At 31.8% G+C, this 21,448-nt stretch overlaps 1 protein-coding gene across 1 annotated transcript in view; it reads right to left on the reverse strand.

Annotated features, from left to right (window-relative positions):
* Positions 1-5,975: 5,975 nt before the first annotated feature.
* LOC112087499 overlaps positions 5,976-21,448 on the reverse strand; it is a 20,440-nt gene continuing 4,967 nt past the window's right edge. Inside the window, exons 3-4 of the mRNA XM_024157413.1 lie at positions 6,210-6,294; positions 5,976-6,122 (exon numbers count right to left, since the gene is read on the reverse strand). Coding sequence (XP_024013181.1) covers positions 5,976-6,122; positions 6,210-6,294 — 232 coding nt within the window. The remainder of the gene's footprint in view (positions 6,123-6,209; positions 6,295-21,448) is intronic.

Genomic DNA, 21,448 nt, shown 5'->3' on the forward strand with positions numbered 1-21,448 from the left:
GAATATAGCTTCAATAAGAAAAAATGTTCAAAACAAACAACAAATACTGTAAAAATTCAAAACAAGCAACTAATAGAGGGCATATAAAACAAATAATTTACATAAAATAAAAATGCTTATAATACAATCCACAGGTAGCATGGATCAAACTCTAGTTATCTATAAAATAGCGAAACGATATAATCTTTCACTAAATAGAGAAAATAATGTTTAGATCTCAGACTTTCAAAATATCCAACTATCTTTTCATATCCGATCAGAAAAAAATATCTCCTTACGAATGAATATCTGAACTGGATTTGTCATCCAAAAGATGCTGCATATGCATCCAAGTTATTAAAAATATCGTTGAAGACGTCGGTTCTAGTGACTCTCAAAGAAAGCAGCTTTTGGCTGACGAACAGATAAGTAAAGAAAACTAACTTACTTATTTTCAAATTCATTATCTAATCTGATTATATATTTTGATGAAAGGGCGATAGAATTGTTGCAATGATTCTGAATCATTTAGTGGATCAGTACGATAGTCATTTTTGCGAGGGAAATTGGTATTTCGTTCGTAATTTTATCATCATTCTTGATTCAACCTCACTGAGTGCAGTCTTCAATAAATATCACATATTTTATTAACGAAGATACTCGTCTCCGAATAATGTCCTCAAAGTCTGAAGACTATATCTATTCATTTGCACCATTCAGAGAAGTACTGAATAGTTCACCTACATGTTCCGCGACTGGTATGTTTTCGTATACTAATAGGTTATGTTCATTTAGACTTATTTTGATTTCATCATTAAATCAAATTTAAGTTTTACATTGATCAGAGATATTGTCAAAGTTTGTAAACTGAGTGAACATACCGGGATGAAATATAGAAGATGTGAGATTGATACAAAGAAATGTATCAAATTTACGATCAAAAATTTTGAGTAAGTCACAATCTTAAGATTTACAAACAGGGAATAATAATTAAATTAGTTAAGTTGACATTTGGTTATGTTTTTAGGAGTGTCAAAATCAAATGTGTAGTGTTTGGTAAACATGATATTGATTTTGAAGCACTCTGGTTAAACATACATAGAGGAAAAGTCATATTCTGTGTGTCGAGATTTTGAAAGATGGCACCTTATGAAGGTAATTTTTTGCTGTCTCGGGATTGTATGATTTTGTTGTGTTCATTAATCTAAATCTCATTTTGTTAAGATGAGATATATGTTTATTCTGGTGGCAAATTTTCAGAAATTAAATCTCATCATCATCGACAAGCTACGTCAAAGTGTATTGGTGAATTATATTTGAGAAAATTTGTCAAATATTATATTTAATTTAGGGATTTAAATTAAAGATATCATTAATATCCTTTTTTGATAAATTATTATTCGATTTTCAATATTAAAATGAATTTGAAATTAAATAATAAATAATAATAATTAATAATGATAATAAGGATAATTTAGGAGTTACAATCATTTTAAAGTGATTATTAAGTTATATAGATAATAAAATATATTATCTGTTATTCTAGCCATTTCAAAAAAAAGTAGGTTATTCTAAATAATTTTCTCTAATCTAATGGTAATTGTATAACGACACAAAATGTCCCAATCGGCGTATTTATTTACCTCATGGCAAGTTTAGGGTTGGGCAAATTATACTTTGGATTTTCTTTTATTCAATATTCATCTTGACTCGATCGAAAAATCCAAATATTTGCTATGAATCGAAATAACCAGACGGTTGTTCGTCTTGATTCGACGAGTGAGAAATAAAAACTTGATGTTCATCGGCCATCATCTTTTGCACCATACGTGTTACACCCGTGTCTCCTGTTTATCTTTTGTTTTATGTTAATTTTGTTGAACTAATGGGATGTTGTATTGGTATGGAAATGTTGGGCTCCAGAAAAACAAAACAAATTATAGATATCCTGTCCATTTATTGGGCTTAAATGAAAGGTAGTAGTCGACAAAATAAAAAAAATGATGAGACTTAATGTTTACTATATATATATAGAGTATATATTAAGATAAAAAATAGTCCACCCGAATTTATATTAACCGATTTATAACACACATTTGATTTTCAAACCGATTATTTATATATATATATATATATATATTAAAATAAAAAATAGTTCATTAGAATTTATAATAACCGATTCATAACTTGATTTTTAAACCGATTATTTAAGGGAAGAATTAATGTACTAACATCTTTATTGTTTGTTTGACGTACTTTTATTTTTATTACAAAACTAATCTAGTATATCCAAAACACCTTTTTCGTCTTTGATGAAAAAAACCTAATTACAAAAATGCTATTATTTTTCCTGTGCCACGTAGGCAAAAATTAGCGCTTAAAAAATGATAAATCTACAAGGCTTTAACGATAGACTTATAAAATTTTGGCCAACGCAATATTTTGAATGGCATAGTTGTTAGGACGATGGTAGATTTATTCGAGAGTTGGTAGAATTGTAAAATATTGGTAGATTTGTCTTGGTAGAATTTTGACAATAAGAGGTAGATTTGTGAAGTTTCGGTAGATTTGTTGTTATGTATGGCACACTTGTCAAATGTGTTGGTAGACTTGTTAAGGAAATCGTTGACTTACTCGCATAGTTGAGTTTGTCGGTAGATTTTTTGACAAAGAGGTAGATTTAATACCCGAATAGGTAGACTTATTTTCTTTGTTGGTAGATTTATTTACGAAAATTTATCATAATGTGACGGTAGATTTATTCCTTTTGTGGTAGATTATTTATGAAATTGGTAGAGTTATATCTAGTTGGTAGATTTTTCATTTTTGTGGTAGATTTTTATGTAATATGGTAGATTTAAATTCAAGTAAAAATTTGGTGATTACATTCTGTTAAGTGGTAGATTAACTATTACATGAGGTAGACTTATAAAAAGTTGGTAGATTTATTTGTTTTTTTAGTAGATTTAAGAGCAGTTGGTAGAGTTATTGCATGTATGGTAGATTTCTATTAGAGCTTCATGTGGTAGATTAAATAATTTTGGTATTTACTCAGATAACCTCGATTTGGTAGACATATGTGGTGCCTGATAGTAGACTTGTTTCTATGGTAGAGTTATTTACAATGCTTGAGGTAGACTTAGTTGTAATGTGTTTGGTAGACATTTGATTTTTTAAATTGAAATTACTTTTTTTGCCCTAAATGTATTATGCAATCTACAAAAAAATCAGAGGTGTGGTAGACTTGTTTTGGGTGTCGTATGTTAAACAGGTTTTGTACGTATGATAGACTTGTTTCATGGTTATATTTGAGTTGGTTTTGTTACCATTGACATTTTCTTTGCACAAATTTGCTGAGATTACACCGGTTAACTGTGATTCGATCACAAATGATTATTGGTCTTTATGGTATAGACGCCACAATCAATGGTCAAAATTTTTCTAACATGAATATTTTTTCTCTAATATAACTTTGCTTTTCATATTAACCTTGAACATATATGTCCTATTAGTTTTACTTAAACATTTATCTTATGTTCTTTTTGTTTTTGTCTGTAATAACCATCTTTTAACTTATGATCTTCTGATTTTTATTTTTGAATATTTTGTTTCATTTAACTTTATATACATAAACCCTTGAACATCACAATGTCAAATGACTTTAGTCATGTGTTTTGGTTAAAATTTCATTCACTTACGATATATATCAAAGTGAAAGTAAAGAAAATAAATTGAATTGAATCATGACATTACTAGCAAATGTGGTAAAAAGATGAAATGTTTGGGTCAATGTTTTGCAACAAATATAATTTGAAAACAAAGATATCATCATTTAAAAACTAATTAGCATTTGTACAAATTCAAATACAGATATACCATCAATTTAATAATAAATCTACCATCATTTAAAATAAATCTACCAAATGCAAATATACAATTCATAGTAGAACACATCGGATCGATGTTGGATATCCTATCGGAGACTTGTTCGCCTTTGCAAAGCCTATAATCTCTCAGAAAAAAAACAAACAAATGTCATCTTTCATATATAAAATTCAAATATATACGACTGATAAATCTACCATAAATAACTAATAAAACTATCAAACACATCGTTTTTCAAATAATTTACCATCGAATGACTAATAAATCTACCAAACCACATCGTTTTACAAATAATTCTATCATCAGATGACTAATAAATCTACCAAACCACATCGATTTTTAAATAAATTTACTATTAAATAACTAATAAATCTACCAAACCACATATCATTTTCCAAATATATCTACCATCAAATAACTAATAATCTACCAAACTACATATCATTTTCAAATAAATCTACCATCATACGTTACAAATTTACAACAAAGAAATAGAGTCTTTAACATTCCACATCGGAAAATCTTTTTCATTCTCCAGAATCTCGTTCTGTTGAAGAGAACCACATATTAAACAAGTTATTTGCAAAACAACACAAAATAAATTTTTTCTATAACCGCCAACCGCCGCATCTCCGTAGTTTATCATCAATATTAGATCCAAAAACCCAGATCTAGAAAAAAATCAAAGAAATCAAAAATGAATAAAAAAAACTCACGTAATAGTAGAATGAATTGTAGAAGCCATGAGAAGATCTAGATCTCCGACCTTGGAAACGTTGGAGGCTCCTTGATACAAAGAATCGGTAGAGCTAGTTGTGTTTTTTCTCGATCTGAAATATCAATGCTTTGAATTGACACTACAAGAAAAACACCATTTTACAACGGCCAAATTGGTCGTTATTTCGTCGTAATTGGGCTATTACGACGGACTACCGATGATTTCAAAATCGTCGTAAACTCATCGTCGTAATAGACAAATCATCGTAAAACCGTCGTATAATATACGACGGTTTTGTTTCGTCGTAATATCGAGGGAAACATATCGTCGTAAATGCGTCGTACAGTTTACGACGATTTTACATCGAATTGCGTCGATTTGGTCTTCGCCTGGACCGTCGTTAAGTCGTCGTTAAAAATCGATGTAAGATCGTCGTAAAATATACAACGCATGTTTCGTCGTAATTTACTCGTAAATTATGTGATCATTCCGTCGTAAAATCGTCGTAAATTACGGACCTAAACCCGTCGTATTTGTCGTCGTACATTTTGGTCGTAATTTTCTCGTACTATTTACGACGAAATTACGATGGTTTTATAAAATAATAATAATTATATTACGACGATTATACGACGTTTTATATAATTGAAAATTAAAAAAAAAAATTAATTCGAATTAGAATTTAAATTAAAAAAAATTAATTTACAATTAAAAGTTTAATTAAATTTGAAAATTAAAATTAAATTTAATATTTAAAAAAAAACCCTACAGATCAAAATCTAAATCTAAATCTACGTCGTCGATCCCATCACCGGCCTGCTCCCCATCGTCTTCGACGTGTTCTTTGCCGGGTCTTCGGGTAGAGGCTTCTGGCGCCTGATCTCCGGTTCTAGGAGGATCAACCCCGAGAGACCGGAACATCTCCTCGTCCGTCTGCACCGGTGGTTGCCTCCTAGAAAATGACCCGGCAGACGATCCGACAACCCCATCAGCCCGCAGCCTGTCCAACTACGCCATGAGCACCGGGTTGTCGGCTCCCATGATCTCGAAGAGACCGTACAGCTGGTCGATCTTCGTCTCGTAGTGGGTCCGCATCTGGTCGATCTCCTGGCGGATAACCGGATCCAGGGCCCGGACGTGACCTGTCGCCGTAGCTGTCGGGGTATCACGGATGGATCCCATCCCTAATACCCGCCCCTTTTTCTTAGGGGCAACCTGAAAATATTTAAATACATTAGTGTTAAAATTTGAATTTAAAATTAAAATTACATTAATTAAATGTATTAATTGAAATTAATTACCTCTTCAAAGATCTGGTCCATCTCCGCCACGGTCAGCGCCGGGGTCGATTGGACCGAACTACCTCTAGGAGACGTTGGACGCGCCTGTTAAGTCAGTTGCGTCTGCCGCTCCTCGACTGCGCACAGGCGGCGTTGTAGATCTCCTCCGCCCGAGGATCCGTGAATTCGATGTTCCGCTTTTTATGCGTCTCGGCGAAGAACTTCGTCATTGGAGGAAGTTGTCCCCCGTTTTCTTCGACCTAAAAATTCAAAAGGAAAAAATTTATAAGACATCTAAGGGTTAATTATTTCAAAACCATAAAATTAATAATTTAAATGTTAATTACCATTATAAGGCGTCTTCCGGCAAAAGGAATCTGGCCGGAAGTGTGCGGGACGTTCTTCCGATTTTCCGCATCATCAGTAGCGTTTCTGAAAAATATATTCATTAGAATATATTATAAGTAGAAAATAAGATAATGTAATTATTAATTTAATTAAGTTACCTGGATCCGGAACACTTGGCGGCAGTAGTCTGGTTGTGCAGATCCAACCAGTACTGGACAAGACCCCGCCAGACGGTATCGGCCATAGGCGCCGGCTTGGCCTTGTCGCCGTCAACCTCCCACTTCCGTTTCCAGTCGGAAATAGTGTTGTTGAGGCGGAATTTTACCTTCTCCTTGAAGGCCGTCTCCACACGTCTGTGTGCGGATGTTTCCCAATGCCAGTTTTGCTATAGGAAAAAAACAAAAAGTTAGTAATTATTGTAAAAAATAAAAATAATACTTAATATTAATCAAAATTGTAAAGTACTTACCGCAAAACACTTGTGTCAAGTGTGGCCTGATCCAGCTTCTTCCAGCTGGTATGGGATTGTACGAAAAACCCCTTGATGATATCTGCAACGTTACGACCGACTGCATTGTCGGTCGTAAACCTAGTCAAATACAAAAAAAAGTAAATTAATTTCAAATAATTATAAATATTAATTAATTTAAAAATATTTTTAAAAAAATTATACCAAAATGTTCCTGGGGCTCGATCCGGGTCGAGTTTGTTCATATTCTCACGACCCGGTTGGCATAGAAGATCATGTACCGTAAACTGGGCATACGGTACAGGCTGGATCGGAACAGCAGGATCGGCCGGTGCGGGGGCCGCTGGTTCGGCTGGTGGAGGTGGAGGCGGTGCCGGCTGCGGTACAACGACCGGTTGGGAAATCGTCCGTTGTGTTCCCGAGGACTCTGGGATGACTGACCCGGTCGCCGAGGTAGACGGGGCCGTACCGTCTAAATCTACCAGCTGTTGGTAGTGAAACCTCTTAGCCCGATGAGCCATATCAACGTAATCTACAAAATTAAAAAATATTTGTTACTAATTTATCATATATTTAATTATAAAATCCGGGCCTATTTAAATTCCGAACCTAAATCTAAAAAAATATGTAATGAAATTAATTTTAAAAAAAAACTTACAAGTATTTGGCTGGGAGAGTATGGAGTGAGGGAGAGGTTTAAGGTTTAGAGAGAGAAAGCTTTTAGAGAGAGAGAGAGGAGTAGAGAAGAATGAGCGACAAAGGGGGAAAACTCGCGTCTCTTATATAGATTTTGTGATCGTCGTCAAATCGTCGTAACGTTACGACGATTTTACGACGAATCGGTTGTATAACAGTCGGTCCACTGCATGACATGACACGTGTCATGACGGGAGCGTTTGACCGTTACGACGGTTGTACGACGAGTTTACCCAAAACCGTCGTAAAACCGTCGTAACGTCTAAACATTTATAACCTCGTACCTCGGATCAAGAGCCTATCCGGGTGCAAACGTTACAACGGTTCAACAACGGTTTTAGAGAACTTAGACGTAAAACCGTCGTAAAGTTACGATTATATTACGACGGTTTTACGAAGTTTTTTCAAAAAGTGATTAAACCCTAAATGTTAAAAATGGGATATTGCATAAAGAACAATGCAAAGGTTATTGTATCCTAACATATAACAAAAGGTTTACAACTTTGCATGTATGATGGATTTATGACATGAGATAGTAAATATTGAAATTCCGTAATCTAATATATAACCTTTCACTTAACATTTCAGAAAACATGCATGAACTTGTAAATATGTATGTTTTTTTTCAAATTTTTGATTTTGATCAGATTGATAGCATTTCATATAAAATAAGATAACCAATCAAAAACATTGTGAAATACCTTACAACCAATAAGATATAAAAGATTCAAATTCTTGGATTTCAACATTACGACGAATTAGTGTACAACAAGATTGGAATATTCAATGCCAGTTGTGATATTACATCAACTGATAATGTTCGTGTACTAAGATCCCGAAAAAAAGCACCAATGCCTCCAATAGCTTCATGGACATTTTTGGGCAAGAGTTTAGCAAATGCAAATGGAAATAATCGTTGCATAAACACATGGCAGTCATGACTTTTCATCCCAGAAAACTTTACCCCCTTCTCAACAGATTTGGAAAGATTAGAGACATACCCATCAGGAAATTTAACGTCTGAAAAAACCCATCTGAACAATGCTGACTTTTGATCTGCACTCAACCGAAATACAGGAACTGGTGTTTTCCTGTTTCTCAGTAGATGCAACTCACTTCTGTTGCATAAATCAGGCAAGTCCAGTCTTGACTTACCATTGTCTTTTGTTCTTCCCGCTACGTTCATAACTGTATGCATGATGTTATCAAAAAATTTTTTTTCAATGTGCATGACATCAAGATTGTGTCTAAGCAGATGATCTTTCCAATAAGGTAGTTGCCAAAAGATACTTTTCTTGTGCCAATTATGATGAACTCCATAACCTTCAGGCATATTTTCAGGAGTGTGCCAGTTTCCCCCCCCACGCGTTACTGTTTCCTCTGCCCTCCAATGATCGATTTTTGCGCCTGTATATCAGCTCCTGTTAAATTTGCGGGTGGAGGGACATGTACACTTTTGTTCTTCATAAATAACCTCCTGTTCCTCCGATATGGATGGTTATCCGGTAAAAACCTCCGGTGACAATCAAACCAACAAGTTTTTCTACCATGTTTTAGCTGAAATGCATCAGTTCGATGAAGACAATAAGGACAAGATAGCCTCCCATGTGTAGTCCATCCTGATAGCATACCATAAGCGGGGAAATTGCTTATTGTCCACATAAGCACAGCCCGCATAGTAAAATTTTTCCTTGTAGAACAGTCATATGTGCGAACGCCAGTATACCATAACTGATTCAACTCATGTATGAGTGGCTGCAGAAATACATCAAGAGCTCGCTTCGGATGATTTGGACCTGGAACCAAAATACTTATGAAAAGAAATTCCCTTTGCATGCACAAATCTGGAGGAAGGTTATAAGGAGTTAGGATTACTGGCCATAATGAATATTGTCTACCAGACATACCAAATGGACTAAAACCATCAGTGCACAGACCAAGATAGACATTCCGTTTGAACTTAGCAAAATCTGGGTATACCATATTGAAGTGTTTCCATGCCTTTGCATCTGATGGATGAACAACTTCTCCATCTACTTGTGTATGTTCCGCATGCCATCTCATTGATGCAGCTGTCCTTTCAGATTGAGAAAGCCGTTTTAACCTATCAGTTATAGGGAGATACCACATACGTTGGTACTGTATCCTTTTACGCCCACCAGTTTGCGGTCTGTATCTTGGTTTTTGGCAAAATCGACATTCTTCCAGCTGATCATCATCTTTCCAAAAAATCATACAATTGTCAACACATCTATCATCTCAGAAGGTAGACCAAAACTAAAAATCAACTTTTGTATTTCATAGTATATTCCCGCTGCCAAGTTATCCTCCGGTAGATACTCTTTCAGAAGATCAGCCCAATCATCCATGCAAACCTCAGCCAGGTTATGATCTGTTTTAATTGACATCATCCTAGCTGCCAACGATAATTTAGACAAGCCTTCTCTACATCCTTCGTAGATTGGCTGATTAGCATTGTCTAACAAATCATAAAATCGTTTGGCATCTACATTAGGTTCCTCAACAGTATTACCAGTATGCGTTTCATGAAATGCATCAGTCACCATCTCATGCATCCTATCATGATCTACACTTTGATCAGATTGATACTGATTAGGCTGATGACCATAATTCGATTCATCAAAATCAATATGACTTTGATAATTACTACTACTACCAGCATTCCCATGAGTATTACTACCATATCCTTCTCCATGTAGATACCAAACAAAATATTGCGGCATAAACCCTCTATTTAATAAATGCGTCCACACGGTTTTGGTTAGTGTATACCTCGTATTTTTGCATTTCAAACAAGGAGAGAACATCTTTCCGCTATCTTTCGTTTTCTCCATATTTGTAGCCTGATACATAAATATTTCTAACCCGTTCTTGAACTCTTCTATCAACGCCCCATCTGAATCTTTACGCATATACATCTAGCTTCTTAGCTCGTATATAGACATATCTTGAAATAAAGTCAAAATACTATCTCTTTTTATTGATTATAAAATAAAGGAGAGCTGGTCTCTTGTGTCACGTCTAGCCACGTGAATGGAGTAAATTAACCTTTTAATATTATTACTTCTTTTTTCAAAATAAATAACTCCTAATTCGGGTTTCCAGCAATGGACAACCCAATATATAAGGATTTACAATAATATACTAAAATTTAAGAGACCTACAATGGGTCTCCAGGATGATAATGTTCTTATGTTTGAATGATGATGTGTTGTGATTGAAAGAAGGAATGAAGATCTATTTATAGGAAAATTTCGGACTTTACGACGGTTTTACGACGTCTTTTTACGACGATTTTACATTCAACAATAATATTACGACGCTTTTACGACGACTATGCGATAAAATATTTCTTCTACATTAGTTAGGTAAACATGTTTTAAATGTTCGTCACCTAACTTATGTGTCGACGTAAAATCGTCGTATCTTTTACATCGATATACAGTCCTCGTATATTCGTCGTAATTGTACATCGAATTTACGACGATTTTGCATTCAATATCAAATCTCTCGTTATCGATGTATATTCGTCGTAATTCGTTGTAAATTGTACGTCGAAGTTACGACGATGTTTTTATACGACGAGTTTACGACGGTTTTTTTTTACGTAAATTCGTCGTAAAATCGTTGTAAGTTTGCGACGACTTTTAAACCGTCGTAATGGACCGTTGGAAAACGATTGTTTTCTTGTAGTGTGAAGTTCATAAAAAATACCTATTCATACTACAAAATTTTTTTAAAAAAAAAGAAAAGATAAAGAGGAGAGCAAGAGAGGAATGGAAAGGTTAAGAAGAAGAGCAGTTCCATGGGAGAAAGAGAGCACTGCTGGAGAAAGAGAGAGAAGAAGATGAATTAGAGTTTTTTTTTTTTTGGTTTTGTATTTTTTTTTTTGAATTTTTTTCTTTTAAAAAATAGTTTTTTCATAGAATTTTTTTAAAGTTTTTTTCTAAATTAATTGTTTTGCGAAAAAAACGTTTTTTATAAAAAAAAATATAATGTCATTTTCGTAATAATATTCAACATCTGGACAAAATGAACTTAGACTAACTTTATAAGGTTAGTCTAGTAAGGCTCTGAATACGTTAGGTTAAGTTTGTCATTTAGGTCACCTTAAAGGTTAGTTTGAGAAATTTCACTTATTTAAGTTCATTTTAGTTCTCTAAAATGGATGCCCCTATTTGAAACAATTAATCTTCGAATAATTTCATTAACATGCAAAAATCTATCACCAAATTAAGCATGAATATTTGTTCGTTATTATCTATACTATTAAGAAAAACTCAAAATAAACATGACCATTGTGATGGAAGAATTGCTTTTATAATGCTAATTGAAACCAAATTTGTCCTCTTAGTGTTTTGTAGAAGAAATGATATTTATATTAATTTTAACCCAGTTTTACCATCTAACTAGGTGGGGATCCGCACCAAGCGCGGGCATACGATATATACAAATCTGATTACAATTTTGTTTTTAATGTTGAAAAGCTTATGTCTTATATAAACATTTGAACTTGCAAAGAGTATTTGTTGTTATTGTGATATGTACTATTAATAAATCCATTAATTTTGATAATTGGATCATGGTACTTTTGAAAAAACTCGTCACTTTGTCAACCATGACCATTATCGTTATGTGCATCAATATTTGCTGATAACACCAATTCAACATTTTAATACAACATTTCAAATATATCAATTCTGAAGCATAAGTAAATCAAAGTGTCATTAAAACAAACTATTTAATTAGTAAATATTTAAAACAAAACAAATCAAATGTACTATTGTTTCCTTATTTTATGAAATACGGCCTTGTATACAACGGTCAAAGTATTGGTTTGTGGCTTACCTATAGTATCTGTTTTCAGAATCTTCAAACCAGCTCTCGAAGTAACACGTGATATAGTTTCATAAAATATTCCATGGGAAAATATGGGTTTTGATAAATACAGTCCAACATTTTGCAAAATTTGTCCTTGACTTTTATTGATAGTCATTGCATAGGCGATGGCTACAGAGAACTGTCTATGCCTCATTCTAAAAGGAAACCTTATCTCGGTGGGGGAAAAAAAACATTCGTAGGATTAACACCTTTTGACCAATATACTCACCAGTTATCCATAAAGCGTGGGCATAAGGGTTTTAAAAACGTCCAACATAATTTGATGTTATAAACTTGTCTTCAAGAAAATTAAAACAACTATTTAAGGCATACATGATAAAATAAAACAAATCCAAAAAATAAACACTATTCAAAATTAAAGACTTAAATGCTTACCAAATAAGTGTATAAAATTTACAAAACCAATTGAACTAAAAAAACGAATTCTTCGTCTCCACATAATCGTTTTTCATCATTTTTTTACTCTTATTTATCTTTTGGTTTTTCTTTTTTTATCATCTTTTCTTTATCTTTCTTCATATTTTTCCACCTTTATCTCTCCTTCTTCTCTCACGTATTCTTAGTTTTCTTTTATTTTCTTTTATTTTTCATCATTTTATATGTTTTTTTCTTACTTCTTATTCTTTAGATTTTTTTTTGTCGCGTCATCTTCTTCATCGTGTTTTCCACATCTTATCCTCATCTTCTTCCTCTTCTACATGTTCTTCCTCTTCATCGCTTTCGTCTTCTTTGTTCTCTCTGAGTACTTTATATTCTTTTTGTTTTCCTTCATCTTTTATATCAATCAAATACATTAACCTAAAAATTTAACTCTCTCTTTATCCCCCTCCATGCGTCACTCCCTATGATTCTCTCTCTCTCCCTCCCTCTGTTTCAGTATTTCTCTCTCATTCTCTCATTTTCTCCCTCGTCCTAAGTTGTATATATCATACGATTTAGACAACTACATTTTAAGTAAAAAGTGTTTCAGATATAAAAAAATAGGAACACAGAAAAGACGAACTAACATAGATTTAGTGTCATGTACTTTGGAATGTTTAACTTTCTCTTTCCCTTTTCTCTTATTCTCTCTCTATTTCTCTCATTCACTGTCTCTCTCTCTACATCTCCATGTCCCTGAAAGCATTAACTCAGCTTCTCTTTATCTCTCTCTCTTTCTCCAAATTCATCATCATATTCCCATTCTTATTTTTCAACATTTTCGTCTTGTCATAATTTTTTTAGTATGATTTTAATTTTTCTTTTTGTTCGGTCTTCGTCTTCATCTTTTCCTTATTTTTTATCATTGACTTCAATTTTCTTATTCGTTATGTTTTCATTCCTCTTCTTCATCGTCTTCTACTTCTAATTCAATTCCCTCTTCAGATTTTTTCTTCTTCTTCTTTGTCTTCTATTTTGTTATAATCTTCTTTCTACTCTTTATCTTTTGGTTTAGTTTTTCTTTGTATTTTCCTTATTCTTTTTTTCGTTGGTTTTATCCGTCTTCTTCTTCATTATCTAATTTAAAGGCCTTTGTTTTATTTTTCTGTCCCAAATTCTTCATCTTCTTTTTTCTCATATTTTTCTTCTTCTTCTTTACCATCTTTGACTTCTACTTTTTTTCCTTCTTCCTCTTATATATCTTTCGATTTTGTTATTCCTCACCATTTTCTTTCATCTTCATCATCATTTTTGACTTCTTCTTCATTATCCTTGTATTGCCTTTGTCTTTGTCTTTATGACTTTGTCTTTGTCTTTTTGACTTCGTCGTTGTCTATTCGTCTTCTTTTTCTGCTTCTTCTTCTTTTGTATCCTTCGACTTCTTCTATAGTTTTTTTCTCTTATTTTGAATAGGAATTATAATTGATAGTTGTATTGATTTTTACAAAATCAATTTTTTTAAAGGTAGTATAATAATTCTTGTGCAATAAAAAGGAGAACGTATGATTTGTGTGCTAACATGTTTTTTTCATCGTTGTTTTGCTCTGTTTATGCTACCTCTAACGGAAGTTTTGTAAGTTTTTTTTTTCATTTAGTCAAAATCAAATTCAGATGAAACACTTTTACAATACACAACTTTTCAAAAACGATGTCTTATTGCTCTCATTGGAACTATTATGTCCGTTTTCACATGTAAAATAATAATAAAATTATCAAAAGTTGCAACAAAGCTGTAGAAGTTCAGAAACAAATTTCCCGTCATGCTTATTCCCTATTTTGTTCTCTTAATTTACTTTCAATCATCTTGGCCATCTCTTCATTCTCATTCTTCATATCAGTTGCACATTTTTTGACATCAAAACAGCTTCATTATTTCAAATATTATTTCCTTGTATCTTATGTTCACGAAACCAATTATATATTTAAATTATCTAAATTTGAAAAAAAAATTACAGTTATTATATAAACTGTATTATAATATCTATCATAGATAAATAAAATAGTATCTACATGTGTTACCTCTGATAAAAAATATTGTAAAAAAACAATATCCTAAAATATGTTTCTTCTTCAATTTTTCTTTTTTCTACACATATCTTCGATTTCTTCCTGCTTGTTTTTGTCGTCTTCATTTTTTCCGACTCCTTTCCACTGTCTCCAATTTCTTCATTTTCTTTCTTATCTTTCTTTATCATCTTCGTTGTCTCGATACACTATTATTAAGGTTTTTCTTTATCTTTTACTTTTCTGCTTTGTCTAATTTAACTAATTTCATTTTGCTGTTATCAGTGTTCAAAAAATCGGCCTAGTCGGCGACTAGGCGGCCGCCTAGGCGGCTAGTCGGGGTTAGCCGACCCGATTTTCATAAAATCAGTGAAGCAAATTCGGTTTAGTAAAAAATCGGACCAAGTCGGAGAAAATCAGAAAAATCAGACCAAATCGGCAAAATCGGCCAAATCATACTAATTATTTTTATCCTTCATTCAGTCAAATTTTTCGGTTTTGGATAGTAAACCAATATCGGTTTACCGAAAAGAGAGAAAAAAACAAGATTTGAAACGTGGATTAGGGTTAATAACTTAATATAATCATCCTCGTTCCTCCCCGCTACTTCACTTTCATAAACTACAAGAGGCGATCATTATTCTCTATTGCTGAACTTTACAAGTTTGTTTAATCTTCTCTTTATCTATCTGTACATATTATATAACTATATTGTATTCTCTTAATTTGTCTTTTCATATTTGTTTTACTTTGTTTGTGCTCTGTTTTAAGTTTCAACTTTCAATTTTAACGATGAGCCTAGAGAAGATATTGATTCCGACGATGAAAATGATATAGCTATTGATTTTGAATTTGAGTCTGAAAATGAGCAGGTGGTGGATATATATGGATGTGTTTGAAGAATAAGTTAGATATATTTCTCTTTGCTTTATATTTTTAAAGTTTTTAGATTAAAACTTGTTTTAGTTTGAAGAATTTGATGATTTTTAGTTTGATTTCTTTGTTGAACTTTATTCTATAATTTTATTTATTAAATTTTCTTACTTTTTTATTCAAACATAAATTTTGATAAAATAATTTTTAAGAAAATAATTAAAGCTTTTTAAAAAATATGATATATAGATAGAAAATTTATAAAAATTAACAAAAATTTTGCTAACGCCTAGGCTTCGCCTAGTCTCCAACTAATCCGCCTAGGCGCTAATCTCCTATCACCCGCCTAGCCACCGCCTAGCGATTTTTTGAACATTGGCTGTTATCATGTACTAGGTGGGACCCACACCAAACGCGGACATGCGATTTATACAAAACTGATTGCAAAATTTGTAGAAATTGAATATTGGTAAATATAATTTTGAGAAATTTTGCTTCTTTCATATCATGTGAAGAAAATCTGCTAGAGGGAATGATCCATTGGGCGGCACATCGAGAAGAATATCCTGATAAGAAATATCATTATCTTCATAGCTAAAAAATATTATACTTATCAATGGCACGAATAATCCATTAGGCGGCACATCAAGAAGAAGATCCTGATCAGAAATATCATTATCTTCCATTTCATCTACTGTATTGGTTTTTTTCTCCGACTTCCTCTTCTGATTATTTTTTTTAATTAGATTTTTCTGTAGCTATTATCCAAATAAACTAGTAACTTTTTTTAAAATATTCTTCTCATCAAATTTCATTTCGATTCTGAAGTTAGTTAATTCATTCGCTAAAAATCAAATATATTATACGATAACATAAAAAGTATCAAGACTTTCGATTACTCATTTCTCTCATAATATACTTATTGTTTTGAAATGAAATGCTTTCTGCCAACATTATTAATAAGACACCAAAAAAATGCTTCATGTTCATCAGCAACAATCCTTATCTTCATCTACATATGATTGTACACAGTGTTTCTCATATGTGGTTGTATTATTGACAAATGAAATTCATATTGCTCGATAATTTAATAATAATGTTTTGTTGTTCAAACATTGTAATTAGAAATGGCTATCTCTCTTCATCGTTGGAACTCTCTTCCTGTTTCGCTAAACTGTCTCTCCTTCTTGTTGGTTCTTATATTTCTCCTAAGCAAGCATAAAAGAACTTACTAAAATTTTAGATCTAAATTTGAAAAAAATAATGCATTAAAAATATAATTATTATATAGACTACAACATAGTTTTTTTATTATATATATATAACTATTATTTAATATATATTATCCCCGATTAAGAATATTTAAGAATAAAGAATCATTAAATTATGTTCTTTTTCACTTTTTTCTTTTCTCTATCGTCTTTCACCTTTTTTTCTTATGATCTTTGCCTTCTCTAACTTTTTAATTCTCTTTCTATTTTTTTCTTCATCTTTTTCCCCGTTGTATTCTTCTGCTTTCTTTTTTCTTCATCCTTTTTATAGAATTTAACTTCTTCATCATTTATGTCTTCTCCGACCTCTTCTTCTTTTTCTTTCTGGTTTATATTTCTTCTTCTTAGTTCACCTTCTTCATTATTGTTGCCTTCTTCATATTTTATGACTTCTTTATGGTTTTTCTTTGTCTCATTCTTCATCTTTACCTTCTTCAATTTCCTATTTTTCATCTGCTGGCATTCTTTGTACTTTTTCTTCATCCGTGTTTATGTTTCTCTGTCTTATCCTTCTTCAATTCGTGTTCTATCCAATTTTCTTCTACTTCTACTTCGCCTTTTTCTACTTCAACATCTTCGTCTCATTTGTCTTCTTATTATTTTTCTGGTTTTTTTATTTTATTTCTTCATTATATCGTGTTTTCCAACTTCTTCATCTATTTTGGCTTCTTCTTTTTTATTCCTCTTCTATATCTTTCAAATTTACTTATTCCTCGTCTTTGTCTTCTCCAGCTTATTATTCTTCCGGGTTCTCTTCTTACTTTTCCTTCATTGTCTTCTTCTTCTTCTGATTTGTAACCTTCTCCTTCTCCTTCCGATCTTTCTTTTACTTCATCATCTTCGACTTCTTCTTTAATTTTCCATCATCGTCTTCTTCTTTTCTTACGATTGTTTTTTTGGTCTTAGAGGTTTTCTTTGTCTTCTTATACCGGTTTTTATTCTTCTAATTCTCTCTCTCTCTCTCTCTCTTCATCTTCATGATCATCTTTTTCTTTCCCATCTTTTTATCCTTCCATGTTTTTATTCTTCTATTAGACAAATCAATTAGCTTTTCCATCCGAACATCAACCATCTTTACAATTCCAAACAAACTTAGAATGTATTACTGAATAATGGAGACATATAAGTTTCGGGAACACACGATTACACTTCAGCCAAGAAAAAATTGCTCAGTCGATTCTGACTATCCAAATATATATATGTATAGTCAGAAAACAAAACAGGTAAATGTAGCCGGAGAAGCAAATTAGCCGCATCAAAGGAAAGGAACCACATGCCATTACACATGTAACATTAAAACAACTAAATGGACCTCCACTATGTTCAACTTCTTATTCAACTTCATGAAAGGTAAATGTAGTCGGAGAAGTGATACAAAGCAAGGACCATTTCGTAGATACATGTGTTTCAGATACTTAATAATACTTACATTGTTCGCTAATTACCCCTTCATAATATGATATTCATTTTGTTTGCTGCTGAAAACATCAGATTTTTTCATAATTGTGAACAATTAAAAATATAATAATTACAGTTAACTCCAAAATGTGATTTACATCAAAAAACTAGACTAACCTTATAAAGTTGGTCTAAGTCAATTTTGTCCAGATGTTAAATATTATTACGAAAATGCCATTATGATTGTTTTTCTTATAAATTTTTTTTTTTGAAAAAACTTTAATTTAGAAAAAAAAAATTTAAAAAAAATTCAAAAAAAGTATTTCTGACGAAAAAACTGTTTTTTAAACGAAACAAAAATCTTTAAAAAAATATTTACAAAACCAATAAGAAAAAACAGAAAACCCTAATTCATCTTCTTCTCTCTCTTTCTCCCATGGAACTGCTCTTCTTCTTAACATTTCCATTCCTCTCTTGCTCTCTTCTTTATCTCACTACAAGAAAACATCACATATTCCTATGAAAATTTTGACGAAAAATTTGGTAGGAAATTTTTATAACCAATTTTCTACGAAATTATGACGAAAAATAGAAGTGATAGGAAATTGGTAGGAAATTTCCTATGAAAATAAAGCGTCAAAAAATGGTATGATATTTCCTACCCATAACCGACCACATTTATATTCGTAAAAAAATCAATAGAATTTGGAAAGAAAATGGTAGGGCCCAATTGACCATTATGTTGGTTGGTATTTCGTCAAAAATTTCCTATGAATTTTTGATGAAATATGATCTGTAAAAATATCGTAGGAATTTGGTAGGAACATTTCAACTTTTGATTTGTCCCACATTGAGAACCTGGGATCATTTACATGGTGAAGCTATGCTATATATAAGAGGCTCCATCTTCCCTTAAATTAATTTTCTTCTTATCTATATATATATTAATAGTTGAATTAATAATTAATTCATCTTTTAATTTAATTTTTATTTCTGAAAATTAATTTTATTTTTTGATTTTATAAAATTACTTTTTTTTTACAAAATTTGAAAAGTGGTAGAAAATGATAGGAGTAATTTTTCATAAGAAATTGGAAGGAATTAAATCGAAGGAAAATGGAAGTAATTTGGTAGAAATTTTCTTACGAATATCCTGCGGAAATTTCCTACGATTTTCCTACCATTTAAAATTTTCGACGGCATAGATTCTACGAAAATATTTCGTAGGAAATTGATAGGAAAAGTTCGTTTCCTACGATTTTTTGATGATATATATCGTAGGAATTAGTGATGTTTTCTTGTAGTGTCTTTTATTTTGTTTTGTTAAATTTTTTGTATGAATAGGTATTCTTTATGAACTTCAAAGCATCGATGTTTCAGATCGAGAAAAACACAACTAGCTCTACCGATTTTTTGTATCAAGGAGCCTCCAACATTTCCAAGCTTGGAGATCTAGATCTTCCCATGGCTTCTACAATTCATTATGCTAATACGTGAGTTTTTTTTCTTCATTTTCGAAGTCTTTGATTTTTTTTTTAGATCTGGGTTTTTGGATCTAATATCGACGATAAGCTACAGAGATGCGGCGATTGGTGGTGACAGAAAAAATTAATTTTGTGTTGTTGTTGCAAATAACTTGTTTAATCTGTGGTTCTCTTCAACGGAACGAGATTCCGGTGAATGAAAAAGATTTTCCGATGAGGAATGTTAAAGACTCTATTTTTTGTTGTAAAATTTGTAACCTATGATGGTAGATTTATTTGAAAAATGGTATGTAATTTGGTAGATTATTAGTTATTTGATGGTAGATATATTTGGAAAAATGATATGTGGTTTGGTAAATTTATTAGCTATTTGATGGTAAATTTATTTAAAATCGATGTGGTTTGGTAGATTTATTAGTCATCTGATGATAGACTTATTTGTAAAACGATGTGGTTTGGTAGATTTATTAGTCATTTGATGGTAACTTATTTGAAAAATGATGTGTTTGGTAGTTTTATTAGTTATTTATGGTAGATTTATCAGTCGTATATATTTGAATTCTATATATGAAAGATGACATTTGTTTGTTTTTCTCTGACAGATTATAAGCTTTGCAAAGGCGAACAAGTCTCCGATAGGATATCCAGCATCGATCCGATGTGTTATACTATGAATTGTATATTTGTATTTGGTAGATTTGTTTTGAAATGATAGTAGATTTATTATTGAATTGATGGTATATCTATATTTGAATTTGCAAAAATGCTAATTAGTTTTTAAATGATGATATCTTTGTTTTCAAATTATATTTGTTGCAAAACATTGACCCAAACATTTCATCTTTTTACCACATTTGCTAGTAATGTCATTATTCAATCCAATTTATTTTCTTTACTTTCACTATGATAAATATCATAAGTGAATGAAATTTTAACCAAAACACATGACCAAAATAATTTGACATTGTGATGTTCAAGGCTTTATGTAAATAGAGTTAAATGTAACAAAATATTCACAAATAAAAATCAAAAGATCATAAGATGGTTATTACAGATAAAAATAAAAAGAAAATAAGATAAATGTTTAAGTAAACTAATAGGACATATATGTTCAAGGTTAATATGAAAAGCAAAGTTATATTAGAGAAAAGATATATCATAAAAAAATATTAATGTTAGAAATTTTTGACCACTGATTGTGGCGTCTATACCATAAAAACCAATAATCATCTGTGATCGAATCACAGTTAACCGGTGTAATCTCAGCAAACTCGTGCAAAGAAAACGTCAATAGTAACAAAACCAACTCAAATATAACCTTGGAACAAGCCTACCATACATACGAAACATGTTTAACATACGACACCCAAAACAAGTCTACCACACCTCTGGTTTTTTCGTAGATTGCAGAATACATTTAGGGACAAAAAAAGTAATTTCAATCTAAAAATTTCAAATGTCTACCAAACACATTTACAATTAAGTCTACCTCAAGCTTTGTGAATAATTTCTACCATAGAAACAAGTCTACCATCAAGCACCACATTTGTGTACCAGATCGAGGTTATCTGAGTAAATTACCAAAATTATTTTATCTACCACATGAAGTTCATTAGAAGTCTACCATACGTTCAATAACTCTACCAACTGCTTCTTAATCTACTAAAAAAACAAATAAATCTACCAACTTTCTATAAGTT

This window comes from Eutrema salsugineum, unplaced genomic scaffold (assembly GCF_000478725.1).
Source record: "Eutrema salsugineum unplaced genomic scaffold, Eutsalg1_0 scaffold_17, whole genome shotgun sequence".
NCBI lineage: Eukaryota > Viridiplantae > Streptophyta > Magnoliopsida > Brassicales > Brassicaceae > Eutrema > Eutrema salsugineum.